At 52.1% G+C, this 19,899-nt stretch overlaps 1 protein-coding gene across 1 annotated transcript; it reads left to right on the top strand.

Moving 5' to 3' along the window:
• Positions 1–6,208: 6,208 nt before the first annotated feature.
• Positions 6,209–15,014, top strand: TRIM50 (tripartite motif containing 50). Its single transcript, XM_073316152.1, has 6 exons — positions 6,209–6,613; positions 11,170–11,265; positions 12,539–12,769; positions 13,347–13,369; positions 13,874–14,013; positions 14,404–15,014. Exons 1-6 carry the CDS (start codon positions 6,209–6,211, stop codon positions 15,012–15,014), a joined length of 1,506 nt encoding a protein of 501 aa, XP_073172253.1.
• The last annotated feature ends 4,885 nt before the right edge of the window (positions 15,015–19,899 follow it).

The following is a 19,899-nucleotide window of genomic DNA, read 5'->3' as shown; positions in this document are numbered from 1 at the left end:
AACTGGGAAAGGGTTTATGTGGTTTTATCTATGGCACTCGATACAAGCTTGTTAGATTAATAAATAATAACCAAATGTTTCTCAACATAATTCTGTACAAAAGGAAAACCTAGCGCTGCACCACCAAACTGCAGGTGGAGAGCCTAGATCTGTTTGGTCTATATAAAGAAAAGGAGTACTTGTGGCACCTTAGAGACTAACCAATTTATTTGAGCATGAGCTTTCGTGAGCTACAGCTCACTTCATCAGATGTTTCATCTGATGAAGTGAGCTGTAGCTCACGAAAGCTCATGCTCAAATAAATTGGTTAGTCTCTAAGGTGCCACAAGTACTCCTTTTCTTTTTGCGAATACAGACTAACACGGCTGTTCCTCTGAAAATTGGTCTATATAGCCCCTCTCACTGTTGCATCTGAGCACTTCACAAACATTAACAAACTCTATCCTTATAACAGCCCTGTGGATGGGAAATATTATCAACCCCATTTTACAGAGAGACCCAAATGATTCGCTGAAGGTCACACAGAAACGTAGCAATTGCAAGACTGGATCAGAGCTAAGCAGTCCCTCTCTGACAGTGGCCAGAACTATCTGCTTCAGAGGATGTTGGAAGAACCACACAGTAGCAGGTATGGGATAATCTGACCCACACATTGGGTCTCCTAATCCTTTTTTGTTAGAAATTGGCTTAAACCCTGAAGCATGAGGTTTAATATGCCATCCAAAATATTCTCATTAACTACCATAAAAGTTTCCCCCCCCAAAAAAAATTCTCATGAAAATGTTTCTCTAAACTGTTTTCAGTAAAAGTTTCAATTTTTGGTTAAATAGGTGACCAAAAATTGAAAAAAAAAATGGTTTCTGTTTTTGTAGAAAACCCAGAAAATTTCAACCCAAGTGAAAATGTTTTTTTCATTGAAAAAATGTTTCCATCAACTCTGCCAGTTGGACTGGATCCATGTAAAACCCCAAAAGCAATGGTACTCAACTGTTCGAGACTACTATATCCCTTTCAGGAGGCTGATTTGTCTTGTGTCCCCCAAATTTCATCTCACTTAAAAACTTCATGCTTACAAAATCAGACATAAAAATAGAGAAGTGTCACAGCCACACTAGTATGGAAAAATTGCGTACTTTCTCCTTTTTACCATATGACTATGAAATAAATCACGACCCCCCACCCAGGTTGGGAAACACTGACATAGAGCAGTATAAACAAGTTATTGTCTGTATGAAATTTTAGTTTTTACTGACTTCGCTAGTGCTTTGTATGTAGCCTGTTGTAAAACTAGGTAACTCTCTAGAGGAGTTGACGTACCCCTGGGAAGACCTCTGTGTACCCCCAGTGGTACGCGTACCCCTGGCTGAGAACCACTGCCTAAAGGACTTCCTTGGAAGCCGCATGCTGACTGAAATAACCATCTGAATCTTTCTTATCAAGTGTGGAGCTCTCGGTGGCTGGCTATTCAGTCATATGATGTGTGTGTTTACACCTGATTTACAGTGAGCGGGGGGGGGGGGGGAGTGGAATAAGGGGTGTGGTAGGGTGTTGTCATGAGGTAAGCACCATGGATTGGTGCAGGAAGATAGCTAGGCTCTTGTTCTTAGTACTTGTTCTCTCCATGTCTGCGGGCTGTGGTGGGTCCCATCTTTCCTTACATTTGTGGGCCAGGTTTAAGAAGACAAGGGGGAGAGCTCTCAGTAGGATTTAAAGAAAAGGGAAAAAGAAGTGGGTGTGACAGGGCGCTCTTGCTTTGCTGCTGTGGGAGCTGCGTGTCCATCATTTGTCACAGTTAGCTGGATTCTGTCTGCCTAAGGGGACTGAACGTTTCTGTCAGTCACAGACAGGCTGAATAATACCCCTCAGGGTTTGATCTCTTGCCAAGCACCCTGCAGCTTTGAAGGGGCGAGCAGGGGAAGGAAAGAAAGACTGAGCAGTGGAAGGTGAGTAGTTCTGGGGCTCACTGAGGGCTGTAAAGTTTATATAGAGGAGTTCATTTTGAAAACCCTCCCCAATCTATGCACTGTGGAGCCATCAGGTACTGAACTTGCTTCTTCTGAAGTGTCTTCTCCAGCCTCTCTCCCCACTTTAATAAATCAGCCAAGACTGGTCCTTTTTATCTGTGTTTTTAGTCTTTTATTATCTTGTAATTATGTGTTTAGTTTTTGTTTTGGGCTGTGATTATATTCTAATTCTTTGGGCACTGTCTGAAGCACAATCTCTCTGGGCATTTGTCCTGAACTCTTTGCATTGGGGTTTGAGTCATGTTGCAAGTTTTAAAAGCCAGTACAGGGAAAGGTTTCTGTATATGTCTCCCCATTTCCCCTTTGGTCTGCATGATTTGTTGTGGGAAGATGAGATCATGGAAATGGGTCTGACAGTCCCACTTAGATCTGAAGGAGGGTTGTGGTCCTCCTGGTTTCTTTAGGCAATGACCTTCCTTAGTGAGCATGCCCTCAATGAGAATGACTTCATGGTAGTGGCTAGTCCCTTGCAAAGCTCCCATCTCCTTACCAACATTACCTCCAGCTTGGCTGGGTTTGGCTTGAGCCTGCTGCTTTTTGTCTAAGTGCTGAGGTCCTCCAAGCACTGAGAGATCTGGGAAAGGGTGCTGTTCACATTAGCTGGAAAGCTCTGTGCTTCGTGTTGTGTGTGTAGTGCTGGCATTTGAGCCCATGTGATTCACAATCCCCAGTTCCTGTGGCCAGGAGCACAACAGAGAAACCCAATTGACATAATCTTCCCTAGCTGCCTCCTACAGTGGTTAAGCAGGATGGGAGAGAGGATGGATCACTGTGGAACTTTACAGGGGAGGCGGAGAAGCTGGTGCCCATCACAGCTCTCTGGCTCTGGTCCAAGAGGAATGATTGTAGCTACCTCAGTGCTTTCCCACAAACCTCAGCTTATGCCCCTAAGGCAGGACATCAGCATTTCATTGATTGACACTGAATGACATGAAGAGATCCTGCACTATGAGAATCGATATATGGCTCGTGTTCATGGCCATTTCTGTTCCTTCTCCTGACCTGAAGCCTGATTGGGAAGGCTCAGAATATTGGAAGTATCCAGGTGGAATTAACAGAGAGCCTTGATGAGCTTCTCACTTAGCTTGCTCAGAAGTGAAAGCATAGCTAGTGGGTGGTGCAGGAAACGTTGGCAGCATGGAGTGTTTCCCAAGTTCTGGCTGGACTAGGACATGCTTAAAGGAGGTGCTGTCAGTCTCAGTTGGAAGGGGCCCCGTGAGCTCTCCACTCTTTCACTAGCCAAGGAGAAGGATCAATCATAGGTGGTGAATGGATTTTCTGCAGTGTTTCTAGGACTTCCAGATGAGGGATGGGCCAAACTCGGAGGGAGGATGTTATGTTATTGCTTCGATGTCTACGTCTGGAGAGGCCACCCCAGATGTGGGGGAATCTTTTCTGAAAACAGGCTGATTGCATCCTGCAGCCCAGAATCTCTTGCTGCCAGGAGCCCTGGAGACGTTCTGGGTTGGCAGAGTGATTCTTGCTCCAGAAAAGTTCATTGGGGTTTAGCTTAGGGGCAGGGCTGCCATGGCAGAGGAGATGTAGGATATTGTCACGGATCCACATGACCCAGCTTTTAAACAGTCTCTTGAAGGAACCTCTTCAGCCCAAAGGGTCCCACTCATCCTTCAGGGTTGGCCTCGCAGCCTCACCACCTCCAAGACCGAGCCCCTGGGATCCAGAACTGCTGTTTCACTCCATGAGCTGTGTCCAGCAAGCCCTACTGAGATATACTCTTGGTCAGAGACTTTTGTGCTCTTCAAGGACTACTGCACTTCAGCAGGTATTTGCAGTGACACCAGGCAGCATTTTCAAAACAGAGTAGGGTTTATTAGTCACCTGGAAAGCAGCATTGGGCTTAGGTTAGCACAGAGAAATCAAGGTTAAGACATAGTCCATCTGGCCAGGCCAACTGCTCCAGACTTCATTTCAGGCTCTCGGTCCCCGTGCCTGTCCGTGTCCATGGGAGGACCAGCCCAGCCTCTCCAAAAGCTACTCTTTATCCCCTGCCTGGTACCTCTCAGTCCTTTGTTCTGGAGCTGGCCTCTGCTCAGCTTCCCTGCTGAGAGGTGGGTGGGAAACCTCCTTCCTCTTGGTCACTGGTTGCTAGGTGTGAATGGAGGTTTCCCATTGTCTTCTCAGATTTTCCATTAATACGGATCAGCCTCAGCCAGGCCTTTAATGATCCACTAAGTCTATCCCGGTGAGAAGGTGACACACACCTCATGTCTCCTGCGCTGACCCAGGAGCAGATTTAACCTGGTAGCGCCCTTTGGATAGAAATGCAAAGTACGGAGGAAACTGCAGCACATACAAGATTCATAAAAATATTACAGAAAATTCCCCACTTCGTCACAGGCCTCTTGGCCTTTTTCGTGGCCAAGGCACTGCTTGTAAGAATTCCATGCACCTGAGTCTCTGCGTTTACTCACATGTTAAGTTTCTTTCCCTGCAGCTGCTTCTGTTGCAGGTCATGGGAGAATTGTAGAAATGTATGGAAGTGAAGAGGGGAGCATTCATGGGCCAGAGGGACAGTGGGAATTCCTCAGGGAACTCTGTACATACAATTATTATTGTTAAACTAAAGTCAATTGCCTGTAGATTTATTAGAAGTTTTCCAGCAAGATGGTGCATGTGTATACCCCTTAAATACCCTGAAATGTCACAACATCTAAGGGGAAATCCTCCAAGGCCTGACTCAAGAAGGGAGTGGGTGTGAGTCTCAAACCTGGATTTCACAGCTTTGCTTCAATATCGGATTGGAACAATTTACCCAGGGTCCTGATGGATTTGTAAATCAAGAATGGATGTTTTTCTAACAGATGTGCTCTAGGAATGATTGTGGGGCAGGTCTCTGGCCTGTGCTCCACAGGAGGTCAGACTAGATGATCACAATGGTTGCTTGTGGCTGTAGAAGTTCTGAATCAGTGATTTTTTTTCTCAGCAGATTTCTGTGGGTGGTTGTTCTATAGTCTTGTCTTTTGAGCATTGATTCTTTATTTGATTTATTCCTCCATTCATTTTGATATTTCACATGCATTAATTCCAGGCCTCCTAACCATGGGCAGCGGATATCATAGGCTGGGGGAGGCTGAGCCTCCCCAAACAGCCTTGTGTGGCCCCACCCACGCTCCGCCCCCAGGAGTGCCTGTGAGTTTCTGCTCTTTCGTGGCCCAGGCTGGGGCTGGGCTTGATGGCCTGCTGCCGGGACTTGGGGAGGCGAGGGCTGGTGCCCGCCTGGTGCTCCGTGGCTGGGGTCGGGGGCCATGCGGCCGTGCCGCCCACTCCATGGATCAGAGTAGGGGTTGGGGGCGCTGGCCTGAGGTGGTAGGGCAGTGGCTGTGATGGGGCTCTGCCGCTCTGGGCTCCAGTGGTGGAGGGGGAGAAAGGGGAGGGGCAGGGCCTTGGGCACAAGGGGAGGGGAAGGGGCTAGCCTCCACCAACTGCCAGTTCACTTGCCACCCATGCTCCTAACTCATGTTACTTCAGTCCTGCCAGTCCTACCCTTCTATGATTCTATGTACAGTATTTGAGAGAAGGATTCAACAGAGACTTTTAGAAACAGAAATGAGCCCAGTGCCGATGAAGACGTGTCCCCGCCATCAGGGAACACCCCACTCCACTCCCCCGCTATCCCGTGCAGAAGGCCGGGGAAACAGATCAGCCTTGCAGCTGGTGATCAAACATGGGCTCTGGCCAGCCCAGAGGGGAAATAAGCTCAGTGTATGCCCTCTTATCAAGAACAGCCCTATTTTGTGTAAACGGGGCAGCCCCCAACGGGAGCTGAGCACCGCTGTCCTGCGAGCACACCAGCAGCGGGGCAGGGTCTCAGAGGTCAGCAGAGCCCAAACCATTCCCAGTTTCATAGGTTAAACCAACACCTAACACCTCACACAGAAGCAAGCGGGCAGCCGGTGTGGATCACAAGCACCATTGGAATGTGCTCCCTGTGGAGGTATCTCCCATCCTAGGTGGATAGATGTGTTTGGAGGTTTATTCAGTTAAACACCCCAAAGGGATGTGCTCCTCCTAAGCTCCTCAGCCGGTGGGTGACAGATTTCCACTGGAGGCATCCTGCTTGTTACATTAGGAACTGTTCTCATTAACTCCATGTTTTCCAGCCCAGGGGCTCTTCCTCCAAGACTGGACCAAGCCACCGTGCCGGGACAGGCGCCTGTTGCAGCATGGCTCGGAAGATGAGTGTCTGTGAGCTGGAGGACCAGTTGCTCTGCCCCATTTGCCTGGAGGTCTTAAAGGAGCCCCTGATGCTCCAGTGCGGGCACTCCTTCTGCAAGTCCTGCGTGGGGTCCCTCATGTGCAACCTGGACCAGCAGCTCCTGTGCCCCGTGTGCCGCCAAGCTGTGGACTGCAGCACCTTGCTGCCCAACGTCACGCTGGCCTGCGTCATCGAGGCGCTGCGGACCATGGGCGATTCAGATCCCAACCAGGAGTCCTGCCCTGTCCACCACAACCCCCTCAGCCTCTTCTGCGAGCAGGACCAAGAGGTGATCTGTGGGCTTTGCGGCATCATTGGGGCTCACCGTCAGCATAAGATCCTGCCTGTCTCTACCGTATACAGCCGGATGAAGGTAAGTGCCTGGGGAGCTAACAGCTGGCCCTGGGCACTGCCTGCCCCATGGCAGCTGCTGGGGAAAGACACAGGCCTGCGACTGGGCTCCTTGGAGGGTGAGAAGGGAGGAGCTGGGCGGGTTTCAGGTGATAAAAGCACAGCCAGTGGACCATCCCTGATTGGATTTCCGGACCTGGTGTGGGAGTGAGAGCGGGACAAGGGTCTGGCACAGGCTGGTAGTTGACACAAACCCTGGATCCCGGTGTGCGGGAACTGGGAGCGTACCAAGACGGGGTATCGGGCTTGCTGGGCTTTGTCCCGTGGCCACAGTAACCCAGGGGTCCGCACACTGCAGGCAGGAGGTGTGATCGCAGCACCAGACCTGGGATAACCATCGCAGCGAAGCTGTGGCAACACAGACAGTCACGTGGGTGAGGCCTCCCCGTGCAGGGCCCATCTGGGCTGCCAGGCTTCACTGCTGCTCTCACTCAAACTGGCTGTGACCGAGCCAGAGCTGAGCTGGCCGGCGTGCGGCAGTCCCACGCCTGCTCTTGGGGTAAGGGCTCACAGCCCATCGTCAGTGTGTCACTGGACCCATGCTCCTCTGAGGCTCAAGTGAGCCTTGACCCAGTAGCACAGGGGTGGCCAGCCTGAGTCTGAGAAGGAGCCAGAATTTACCAATCTACAGGGCCAAAGAGCCACAGTAACACGTCAGCAGCCCCCCGTCAGCTCCCCGCACCCACTCCCAGTTTTCTCCCAGCCAGCACTGCCCCCCCCCCATCAGCTGTATCTTGGCGTGCAGGAGGCTCTGGGGGTGAGGGGGAGGGGGAGGAGCGAGGGCACGGCAGGCTCAGGGGAGGGGGCGGGAAGGGGTGGAGTGGGGGCAGGGCCTGGGGCAGAGCCAGGGGCAGAGCAGTGAGCCCCCCGGCACATTGGAAAGTTGGCGCCTGTCACTCCAGCCCCGGAGTCGGTGCCTGTACAGGGAGCTGCATAGTAACCTCTGAAGAGCCGCATGCGGCTCCGGAGCCACGGGTTGGCCACCCCTGCAGTAGCATCAGGGCAGAGACTCCGACCATTGACACTACTGATTGGAAGGATCAATAGGCCAGGGAAAAGCATCTGCAAACCAATTGCTTCGGCCCCTAATTTATTAACAGAATCTCTGTGCAGCCCTGAACTGGACTAGAACCTACCATCCTGTTCTGGATGCCCTAGACTTTGGGGAAAGCAAGACCCTGATCACAGCTTGGGCCCGTCTCTGGCATCAATTAAACATCTCAGAGCCCAGCCTGGAAAGGGCCTTGCAGGGTCTGTGCCTGCTGTGTCTCCCTGACTCCAGTGCAGATGTGCTCACCTGATGGCCTAGTGATCTGATCACAGGGCTGGGAGTTACAAGCTCCTCTGTTCCAGCTCCATTGCAGACAGTGACTGGCTCTATCTGTCACCTTGAGCAAATCCTTCAATCTGCTTGGCTTGCTTTCCCGCTCTGTAAAACACGGATAACAACATGGACCCAGCTCCCAGGGGGCTGCAAGGGTTAATGTTTGTCCAAGGAGGGAGTGCAGGAGACATTGGGCGGGGGAGTGCTGGAGGGAGAGGCAGTCTTGTTCCCTGTTTACTCCAGGGTCCTTTCATCTCCAGTGCTCAAACACCTCTGGAAAAGAGTGGGCTGATAAGACTGAGATACCACGCAGGGAGGTTGGGAGACAGAGCACTCGGCTACACAGGCTCTGACCTGTTGATGTAACCAGCAAGGGTCCCTTCCAGCAGACCATGTGACAGCCAGTAAATGGAAAAGCACAGACTCAGCCCCAGCTCCCTTCTGCTCCTGACACCAGATAGGGTGTGTGAGGCAAGAGAAGTGTATCCTGCCCACAGTTTGGGCCTTGGGGCCCTGTTCAGAAGTGGGGTATATCTGGGCTGCGACAGAACTAGAACCTCTAGGGCCAACTCTCCTCTCTCTTACTCTGTTAGAGGCTCCAGTTCAGGAACCTGAATGTGCTTAACTGCTGTCCTGAACCGGAATACATGCTTGAAGGCTCTTCTGGATCCTGGCTGCTCACCCCAGTGTAAATGAGGAATAATAACGCCACTGAGGCAGCATCGGTGCAGAGCGCAGGGGAGGAGTTACTGCAAAAGAACCCACTCACTGGTGGCATTTGAATTAGTGAGATACTGTTCAATCTGGCTACACCCCCAAATCTTTCTCCACCAGATCACACAGAAAGGGCAGTGACCAATGTCCATAGATCAGGTTAGAGGAAGGACACAGTGGTGATTCATGCTATGCTTGTTTTTAACATTATTAATAGTCTGGAACACTCACACTAAACAAATTCCCAGGCTGTCAATTGCAAATCAGAGTGAGATAATGGGCCTGCCTACTATGATACAATCATAAAACTGTAGGACTGGAAGCGGCCTCAGGAGGTCATCTAGTCCTTCCCCCTGCTCTGAGGCAGGACCAAGTAAACCTAGACCAGCCCTGACAGCTGTTTGCCAGACTTCTTCTTCAGAACCTCCACTGACAGGGATTCCACAACCTCCTTTGGAAGCCAATTCCAGAGCTAACTATCCTTATAGCTAGAAAGTTTTTCCTAATAGCTAACTTAAGTCTCCCTTGCCGCAGATTAAGCTCATTGCTTCTTGTCCTGCCTTCAGTGGACACAGAGAATAGCTGATCACTGTCCTCTATAACAGCCCTTAAAATATCTGAAGACTCTTGTCAGGTCCCCTGTCAGTCTACTTTTCTCCAGACTGAACACACCCAATCTTTTTAACCTTTCCTCATAGGTCAGGTTTTCCAAATCTCAAATAATTTTTGTTGCTCTCTGAAGGGTTCATGTAGCGTTCATGCACCTGGAAACAGTCAGGGCACACCCTGACTGTTGTGTAGGAGCAATGCACACATTGCTCTGTTCTATCCAAGGACATGGACCATGAAAATATGGACCATCTGGGAAGTCAAAATAAGGACATCAGCCGTGGGAAGCTTCCTCGGCCGAAGCTCAAGGCCTGAGAATAAAGATTGTAGTAGATAGAGGCTAGTAAATAGGAATATTAATCAAAGTCATATTATTTCCTTTGTTGATGCCTTTTGCGGTCGGTTGGGGTATGTGATGCGCAGGGGGGAGAGAAATAAAAGAGGTGGAAAAGCTGACAGGGGCAATCCCATCAGCAGACCAGCCTGCTTGCTTGCCTAAAGCCGTGTCCTGTCTTGTATTGAACCGCCACAGCTCTCCTCTGGACTGTCTCCACATCTTTCTTGAAGTGTGGCTCCCAAACCTGGACACAGGACTCCAGACGATGACTCAGCAGTGCCAAGTGGAGCAGAATAATTACCTTCAATGTTTTACATAGGACATTTCTGTTAATACACCCCAGACTTATTCTAGCCTTTTTTTTCCAACTGCACCATATTGGCCCACTGTAACCCCCCATCCTTTTCTGCCGTGCCACCACCTCACCAGTTATTCCCCATTACTGTGCTAGAGAGGACACTTGCCAACGAAAACCATGTTAAATGTGCAGGGTTTCTCACTGCCAGGAAAAAGGGTGCTTTTAAAATTGAGTTGGCTAACGTGACTTGAAACACCACTTACCACCAAGCGTAGACACAGGTTATTAGTATCTTACTATCGTGTTAGCTGGCCGTATTGTAACCTAGAATCTTTTCCTAGACTAGACAGACTCTGTGTAGATAAGTACTGTCCTGTTTCACAGCATGTCAGTTGGTCATGGTTAACTCTGGTGTCCACCCAAAAAAAAAAAAAAAAAAAAGAAAATGTGATTGTTCAACCAGAACCACTGGCTGGGGGACTCGGGGGCAGGTGTCATACCTGAAACTGCTTTTAACTCAGTTTTTTAAACTGATGAGGTTTCAAGCTGACAATGTCCTTTTAAACATGTAGCTTAACATATTTCTGTTTAGGTTGTAATTGTATCCCATATAACATACAGAACATGCTACATAGCCCAAGGAATGTAGCCCTTGGAATATCAACTTTCGCATTTCCAGACTCTTAAGAGTTTTTGTGCAAACATAACATTGCAAGAGTTCTGTGGTTTTTGCATTTGCTATACAACACCAGTTCGCTCACCACTCAAATGCAGCCACCTCTAGGGTGGGATTCAGCAACTGTTTAACAGTGCAGAGCAATTTAGATGTCAAATGAGCCCACAGGGAGAATCTTAGATGGACAGAACAGAATTGCCCAGTTCTCAATTTGGCCCAGCTGCTAGGGTTAACAATATCGAGGTAACTTAACATTAAAGAGGCCTAGAGGTGAACTCAGGCAGGATGGAAAAGGAATGATAAATGAATTTCCCATGAAGCCTAGGAGAACGTGGTCTCATCATGCCCTGTATTCCATGGGGGGAAGCCAGTGATCAAGGGAAGTCTGACTGACCCCAGGAGAACTGGTTCCATTCAGGGCCAGGCTGGCCTGCACACATGGGGGAGTGTGGGGCCCAGAGCCAAACCCCTGCCAGGTGACTGCCACCTGGCTGTTCCCTTCGGTGCAATATCCTAGACTAGAGACTCCAGTCTAACAGGAGTATGTTCTGCCTTTGCAGGAGGAGCTTTCAGTGCTAATAACAGAGGTCCAGCAACACAAGAGGAAGCTGGATGAGCACATCAGCAAGCTGGTTAACAATAAAACCCGGATCGCAGTAAGTGCAGGGAGCTGTGAGAGGAGCCCATGACCATGAATCTCCTGGGTCCCAACCTGGGAGCAGCCCCAGTTCTGATTACTGCTCCCGATTGGCTAAGGACTGCACACATCCTTTTAGTTGTCTTACCCTGTCTTTCCTACCCTGGCTAGCTTGTTTCTCAACCCCTGCAATGTCTTGTTTTAGCCTGTAAGCTCCTCCGGGCAGGGACGGTCACTGCTAACTGTTTGTACAGTGCCCTGCACAGTGGACCCTGACCTGATTGGCCATTAGGCACTCCAGCCATATCAATGTTAAATAAATAAAATAAAATAATAATAATAATAAAATCCCAGAGTGCCCTCTGCCCCACATCGGGAATGGTTCTCCCATCCCTCCCAGAGTCCCACCCTACCAACCCACACCATATCAGAGTCTCCTTGGTCCCATGTCCTCCACCTGCTGAGCGAGAGGCAGGTGAATAAGTGTCTTGCTTCCCAGGGCTGGGCTAAGGTTATCTGGCTCAGCCCCAGCCCAGGGGGAAGGAGTAGATGACCTCCTGAGATCCCTTCCAGCCCTACTGTTTTACGCTTGCTTTCTGTTGCTAGCAGAGGAGAGGGGTTGTTGTTCTTCACAAAGTGTGGACTAAAAATAGCCCTGCTTTTCGAAGGGGTGAGGGAGCCATCTCTTGTGGCACTGAACTTCCTGGCAAGCGTACAGACAGGCTGGGCAATTCGTTGTTCAGAGCTGGTTTGACCCAGTGTCCTTGAAAGTGAGATAACCAGTGTAAAATATCCTGGCCAGAGCTAGCTCTCCAACAAGATCAATACTGATAGCTTCAGGGCATGTTTGCCCTGCCAGGGGAAGTCAGCTTCGGGCGATTTCCATGTCTTAAGCAGCAGCAGTGGCCACAAAACAAGAGCTCCATTTTGTGAAAAAATAAGTGGAGGTTTCTGCATTTGGTTTCATTCTGTTTCGGGACAAAACCAAGGCAAGGACCTTCTAAAAAATGTCACAAAGAAAGAGAGATCCACTGAACCCAGAATAGCCAATAGCCACTCGCCTGGATCTCCCACATGCGGGTGAGAGATCTAACCACTAAGATATTCTGGAGGGTGTGTGCCCTGCTGTAGAAGGCAGGTGGTCTGCAGTTGGCCTATGGTCTGCATCGAGCATAACACGCTGTAAGCGGGTGGAATGACTGAGTTGTGCTGAGCAGGGAGCGGGCAGGGCCACCCCACATCTTGTCCCGGGTATTTTCCTCTGGCTCCTAGAACATACTGTCCCCCTGCAGAATGAGTCAGACGTCTTCAAGTGGGTGATCCGGAAGGAGTTCCAGGAGTTGCACCGATACATTGACGAGGAGAAGGCCAGCTTCCTGGAGAGCATTGAGAGGAAGGCTGGCCACCTCATTGCCTCCATTGAGTCCCAGGTCACGCAGACATCAGACACCCTGCACAAGCTGCAGGAAATGGAGAGCTCGCTGGAGAAACTCAATAATGAAAGTCAGCTGGATTTCATCCGGGTGAGTCTGTCTGCCAGGGGAATGACCATGGAAACTCTGGAGAGGAGACTGCCCTACACCCCACAATGCAACCTGGGAAACAGCCAGATGCACCCCATGCACCCTGCGGGGGGAGCAGACAGACAGATATCTCCATGCTTCCTCCCTGGGAAGTAGAAAGCCAGATCTCCCCCCAGGAGAGGGGAGAGCCAGGTACCTCCACACAGCCTCCTTGGGAGAGCCAAGAGACAGGCACCGTGCCATGCCTGTCTATGGCGGAGGAGCCTAGACAACTATGGTTCTATCGCACCCTCTCCAGCCTCTCTCCATCTGGCAATTGATTCCTCCCATCCCTGTGTCCCTCAGCCCCATCCTGGCTGCCGGAGACCCCCTGCCCCCAGTCTGTGCAGCTTCCATTGACCTTCCCTGCACAGGCGGGAAGCGGAGGTGGCAGTGAGAGGCGCCATTTGCTGGTGCCAGGGTCAGATGGAGAGTCGGTGAGAGTGCTGGCCAGGAATCCTCTGCAGCGTTCCCCGGCCATGGGGCTGAGGCTGTCAGCGCTAACTCTGCCTTTGTGTGTGTGTGTTGTGTTTTACAGAACTACGGCTCATTCCCCTCCAGGTGAGCACTTACCCTCCACCCTTGGGACCCTTCTTCGAGCCATGGGGCAGCCAGGATGGCTAGAACCCAGGAAGGGGAAATGTTTCCTAGGAGTGGTTACTGCGAGGGCCCTTTCATGGGAGTAGCAGGAGGCACTGAGGGCTTGGCCCCAACTCTAGTGGTGAGCAAGGGCTGTGCCCATGCCAGCTGCGGTTTGCACTCCTTCTCCATGCCAGTGGTGCAGCAGCATCTCCAGTGCTGCTGGGAGCAGCCTGGCAGCGAGGCACCAGGCTTTCTGCTCCCATGGCTTACTTTCCTAGAGGGGAGTGACGTAGTGCCCATGCCCCCTCCACCTGGCACAGCTTAGTGCCCATGGCCTGGGGGCTGCTGAGCACCCACTGCCCGGCCTTCAGCTCACAGATGGAGGCTAGAGCAGCCAGGGAGACTCTGAGTTCTGCCAGATGTGGGCAATGGGGTGGGAAGCAGGGCCCTTAAATGTTCTCACTAAACCCCACTGCCTGGGAGTGTCTTTCCCTCCAGGTCAGAGTTTCTCCCCCAGCACCCACCTGAAGGGACTTTCAGCGCCATCTCCTTTAAGCCAGGTTTCCACCAAGATGACATCAAGATGACAGTATGGAAACGTCTGCTCCGCAGAGTCCTGCCAGGTACTGCACCACACATAGTAAGTCCCCTGCAGTGTGCTCAGAGTATGCGTGTACCTATGGTCAAGTGCATATGCTCCCTCTGGCATGCACCACGCTGTCCGACCCACGCAGGGCTGCTCAGGCATGTGCCAGGTGAAGCTTTACATGGGTCACTCTCCTGGCTATGCAAGAGCTCAGATAGGGGTGCTGCCTGTGGACAAGCTCTACTGGATCCGGCCCATTAGGCTACTCGGGGCTCTCCCAGGGTTCCTTGCACCTGGCCAGGCCTGCCTCTCTGCTCAGGGCTCTCCTGGTCCTGGTCCAACCCCCAAAGCTGCTCAGGGTTCACCTGGGCCTAGCCGCTTGGGTCTCCCGCCCTGAGGTTCCTCTGCTTGCCATGTGTTTCCTTAGCCCCAGAGACACTGAAGCTGGACCCGGTGACAGGACATCCTCTGCTGGAGCTGACCAAGGACAACACTGTGGTGCAGAGCAGGCTGCTCTACCAGGGCCGGGGCAGCAATCCTGAGCGCTTTGACTCCAGCAACTGCATCCTCACCAACAAGGGCTTCTCCTGGGGCAAGCACTACTGGGAGGTGATCGTAGGCACCAAGAGCCACTGGCGCCTGGGCATCATCAAGGGCACAGCTAGCCGCAAGGGCAAGCTGAACAAGTCTCCCGAGCATGGCGTGTGGCTCATTGGCCTGAAGGAAGGAAAGGTCTACGAGGCCTTCAACAACCCCCGCACCACGCTGCCGCTTACGGCCCGGCCCCAGCGCATCGGCATCTACCTGCACTACGAGAAGGGTGAGCTGACCTTCTACAATGCCGACAGCCCCGATGAGCTCATCCCCATTTACACCTTCCGGGCGGAGTTCCAGGGCAAGCTCTACCCCATCCTAGACATGTGTTGGCACGAGCGGGGCACCAACGCCCTGCCCATTGTGCTGCCCACGGCCACCATGATTCGACACACACAAGCTCCTGACAGCAGCCTGGACCCACCGGAGCCCACAAAGCTATAGATCTCCACCCAGAGCCCCACACCCTACCCACTGTTTGGGGATTGTCAGACCTCTCTGAGCTGTGATGCCCAGCTGGGGAGGGCTTATAGCTGGTATCGTTCTCTGCCATTCAAGCCTCAGGGTGGGGAAAACAGGATCTTTATCCCTTAAGAGCAGAGATGGGCATGAACCAAACCAGCCTCCCACCCCCACCCTGGGGGGAATTCGGACCTGATTGCTGCCATTTGGACCCATCCCCACTGCTGTGTTCCACCTGTCTCTGCCGCCTATTCCCTGCCCAGACTCCTGTGTGGGGCACCGTAATGACTGCTAGGGACTGATGATTGTGTCCCAGGCTATTGCCGGAGCAGCAGGCAGAGAGAGAAGTATCCTGCCCCCACGCACATGGCCCCAGCTGTGCAGAAGTCATAGAATCATAGACTATCAGGGTTGGAAGGGCCCTCAGGAGGTCATCTAGTCCAACCCCCTGCTCAAAGCAGGGCCAATCCCCCAATCAGAGAGGATGAAGACAGAATCCAACCAACCAAGACAGGATTGTCTCAGTCTGTGGTCAGAGCTCTGCATGGAGTGTCAGCTGCTCCTTAAACAATCCTGTTCTCCCTCCCCAACCCGACTGTTCCACTTAACACAGTGAACCAAGGCCCACATGCATATGTCCTTGTATAGCCCCTAGGATCTCCCAATTCCACAACTCAACCCTGGCTCCCTTTAGCTCATGCTTTCAAATCAAGAGCCCAGAGTTCATTCTGTCCCAGGTGACCTGACGTGGGGCATCACTGCACACTGTTTAGTGGCTGGCTGGAATTAAACAGCCATCTAGCATTAGTGTGGGTTGCCTATGTGCTAGCTAGGGAGGCTTTCCCCAAACATGAGAAATCCACAGTGGGGCTGATCCCCCTCTGTGTCCGCAGGGAGTTAACCCGGTGTGACAGATTAGTTAAGTCGGTACATGTCTAAATGAAACTACAAACACCATTTTATGAACACCATTTTGAGTGTAAACTGCACTGTATCTTCACTGGTTTCAGAGTAACAGCCGAGTTAGTCTGTATTCGCAAAAAGAAAAGGAGGACTTGTGGCACCTTAGAGACTAACCAATTTATTAGAGCATAAGCTTTCGTGAGCTACAGCTCACTTCATCAGATGCATATCGTGGAAACTGCTGCAGACTTTATATATACACAGAGAATATGAACCAATACCTCCTCCCACCCCACTGTCCTGCTGGTAATAGCTTATCTAAAGTGGTCATCAGGTGGGCCATTTCCAGCATAAATCCAGGTTTTCTCACCCTCCACCCCCCCACACAAATTCACTCTCCTGCTGGTGATAGCCCATCCAAAGTGACAACTCTTTACACAATGTGCATGACGATCAAGTTGGGCTATTTCCTGCACAAATCCAGGTTTTCTCACATCCCCCCCACCCCCATACACACACAAACTCACTCTCCTGCTGGTAATAGCTCATCCAGACTGACCACTCTTCAAGTTTAAATCCAAGTTAAACCAGAACATCTGGGGGGGGGGGGGGGAACAAGAGGAAACAGGCTACCTTGCATAATGACTTAGCCACTCCAAGTCTCTATTTAAGCCTAAATTAATAGTATCCAATTTGCAAATGAATTCCAATTCAGCAGTTCTTCACTGTTGTCTTTTTATCTGCATCTTGGACTGGGAGTCCTGGAAGTGTTAGCACATGGCTAACAATGCAGAGCAACAAGAGTGGTTAACCTGGTGGTTCTCCCATCAAATGGAAGCACCCTAGGACAGCAAGCAGCCTACTTCCTAGGGGAACCAGAGCTCCCAGGTGGGCTTGTAATCAAGTAATGTATCAGCTGACAAGGGACTTGAAGCCACTGAGAGTCACCTGATGGGGGGCACTGGGACATTAGAAAAGGAAGCCTCTCCCATCAGCAATTTCTGAGAGAGGCTATCAGGCCCAGAAGGCAAGGCTGTACAGTGGGTGGCAGGTAGGGGAGCGAAGGAAAGGAGGGTCCTGGGACCCTGAAAGGAATTATCAAAACCCAAAGGGCTCTGTGAGTGGTGTGAACACTGGAAAAAAAATTCTGCTTGTGGGTTTTTGTTAGTTTCCATAGATCTGTAGCTCTCTAGTGCTTTATCTGTGAGTAAAGGGTGATTGATTTAGAAATTCCTTTGTGTCCCTTGTGTTCACTGTCACATAGTTCCTGAAGAGCGAAACAGTCATCCACAGAGTCCCCAACTTCAGAGGAACTCGGGGAACATGCAACAACATCAGGGGGACAAATGGAAGATGCAAGGGCATAGTGAATGACATAATCAGCAGTGTGGCCCCGCTCAGCCAGAGGATGAAATATGTCACAAGTTTATCATAGAAATCAGGCGGTGGTGATGGGAATATCCCATCCTAGTTTTGTTTTCACCTCTGACTTCTATGGTAACAAGCTTGTCACCTATTTCGGTCCCAGCCCAAGGCCTGACATAGAACTGCTTTTACAGAACATTCACAAGTGCTTTTACCCAACCATTAATGTGTAAATGATGGAGTGCCACAACTTCCCTGGAAGAAGCTGTTTCATGCTAGATACATCTCACTGTCAGGAAGGGTTTTGTGATAGTAAGCCTCAATTCTCCTTTCCTTAGTTTTGTCCCATCCTTTCTACATACAGGGCCTTGTGCCACTCTCCATCTTTGGTGTTTGGACTTCAAATCCTTTCAGAGGACGATCCTATTTCTCATTTGTGGCATAGCCAAGCTATAAGCATTTATTCTCTCTGACACAGTAAGTGTCACCAGCTGAGGCTGTGAGGCTAGGCAGAGACCAACCTTGAGACTGAGACGTGCAGGTTAGTGGGTTAACTCGGCCCAGCACAGCTACCGTGTCTATTCGTCCTGTAGAAGGGAGTTTGTCTGGAGAGCTGAGAGAGAGCCAAAGGGGATTAGTGTTTGGAGAGAAGCTAATTAACCCCTCTGTCCTCTTTGCCTCCTCCTCCATCCTTGCTGTGTGACTTACCTCAAAGGTGTCTTGGGAGGTGGGAAGGAGGTGGGGACCTCTGCCTACTGTTCTAGTAGCCACCGTCACCCCTCAGGTGTTGCTGGAGGGTGGGGAGAAGCATTAGCCCCCACTTCTGCTGTCTAAATTGAGGCTGCTAGTGTGTGTGAAGCATGTTCGCAGTGGGGCTGGTGGAATTAAATCTGACCCCACCCCACACACTTCTCCTGGGTACCTGGGCCAGCCGAGCACTGGGGGATCCCAATTCCATCTGGGTACCTGGGCCTGCCCAACACTGAGGAATACCAAGCTCCTGGCTAGCAAACCCCAACCCCCTGCCCGGGTATCTGGGCCTGACCAGCCCTGAGGGACCCTAACCCCTCCCTGGGTACCTGGGCCTGCCCAATACTGAGAAATACCAACCTCCCAGGGTACCAAACCCCAAACTACCACCACCTCAGGTACTTGGGCCTGGCAGCACTGAGGGACCCCAACCCACCCCCCTGGGGTACCTAGACCTGCCCAGCATTGAGGGACACCAACACCTCCCCGCCCCGGGTATCTGGGCCTCCCCAACACTGAGGAACCCCAATCTCCTCTGGGTACCTAGGCCTGCCGAATACTGAGGAATAGCAACCCGCCTGGGTACCAGACCCCAACCACCATCCCCGGGTACCTGGGCCTGCCCAGCACTGAGGGGTGGGGGGTCCTGACTAACCCAGCCCTTCCTCCTCAGGGCAGCGACTGCTCCCAAGATCCTACCCCTGCCCCAACCCTGAGCATGGGGCAGGGGCACAGCCCCAGGGGGCTCTAATCTCCCTCCCTGCCTGGGCAGCTCAGAGAGCCCTGTTTCCCCCTCCCTGGCTGCAGCCTCCTGCCCCCACCCCATGGCTCTGGGCACTGTGTGTGGGGGTGTCACTGCCCCTCTCACAGCGACACCCCCAGCACAGCTTCTCCCCACCTCCCCGCCTGCTCCCTGGGAAGCCTCCCATTGGAGGAGGTTCCTGTCGTTCACTCAGGGCAGCTTCTTGTTCGTTGAAATGTTCCAACCTGGGACTCATTCCCTCCCCCTCCCTAGGGCTCCTGCCTTGGCCTCCCCCATTCCCTCCCATCTCTCCCAGCCCCCACACCAGGGACTCCCCACTCCCTGCTTCCCCCAGCCCCTGACACCTGCCCTGCTGCTCCCCTTCGCCCCTCCCCTACCTATTCCATTCCCCACTCATGAGCCCCTGCCCCATTCACATCCCCACCACTATCCACCGGCCGCTCCAGCCCACCCAGCAGCTTCCCCTTCCCCGCTCCCCTCAGCCCCTCCCCCGCACCTCCCGAATTCTCCCTGGGCACATGCTGCAGGGCACCCTGCCCATGCCATTTTCACGCTCACGAGGGCATTTGCGGACACCTAGTTAACTCCAACTCCTTTGTCATGTTTCCCAAGGGAGCGGGGGCTTTGCTTTACTAAATGACATGCTGGGGCGGGGGCAGGCAGGTACTTTCCCCTGGTGGCAAAGCCTGTCTCCTCCTGACCTTCTGCCCCTAGCTGAGCCCAGGCTCCCCCTCATGCCCTCTGCCACACAGCAGTCCCCCTCCTAGCCCCCCAGCAAAACATCAGCCCCCAGCAGCTTTCCATCCTCACCTCCCAGACCCTGGCAGCAGGCCTTCCCGCTCTCTCCTTCTAGCCCACGATGTCCCATCCTCTCCATCCGCTCCCTGCACCTCTCCTACCCCTTCCCCAGGCAAGCTCCCGCCTTCCTTCCCCTGCCTTTCCACTTCCCTGGGGACTGCCTGGATTATATACCCCACCCCCTTATCACCCTGATGGGGCAGGAGACCATGGCTGCTTGCTTCTGCAGGGAGAGGGATTTCACCTCGGTCCAGGGGCCAACAGCTGAGCCAGAGTAACTGAGCCAGC

The sequence above is a fragment of the Lepidochelys kempii genome, chromosome 17 (genome assembly GCF_965140265.1).
Source record: "Lepidochelys kempii isolate rLepKem1 chromosome 17, rLepKem1.hap2, whole genome shotgun sequence".
Lineage (NCBI taxonomy): Eukaryota > Metazoa > Chordata > Testudines > Cheloniidae > Lepidochelys > Lepidochelys kempii.
The sequence above is the reverse complement of the archived record's forward strand: the minus strand, read 5'-3'. Positions and strand labels throughout refer to the sequence as shown.

Coding starts and splice junctions, on each gene's coding strand:
- TRIM50 (XM_073316152.1), top strand. CDS start 6,209: ATGGCTCGGAAGATGAGTGTCTGTGAGCTGGAGGACCAGTTGCTCTGC. Junction 11,266..12,538: donor ACAATAAAACCCGGATCGCA/GTAAGTGCAGGG, acceptor GTCCCCCTGCAG/AATGAGTCAGACGTCTTCAA. Junction 14,014..14,403: donor GCTCCGCAGAGTCCTGCCAG/GTACTGCACCAC, acceptor GTGTTTCCTTAG/CCCCAGAGACACTGAAGCTG.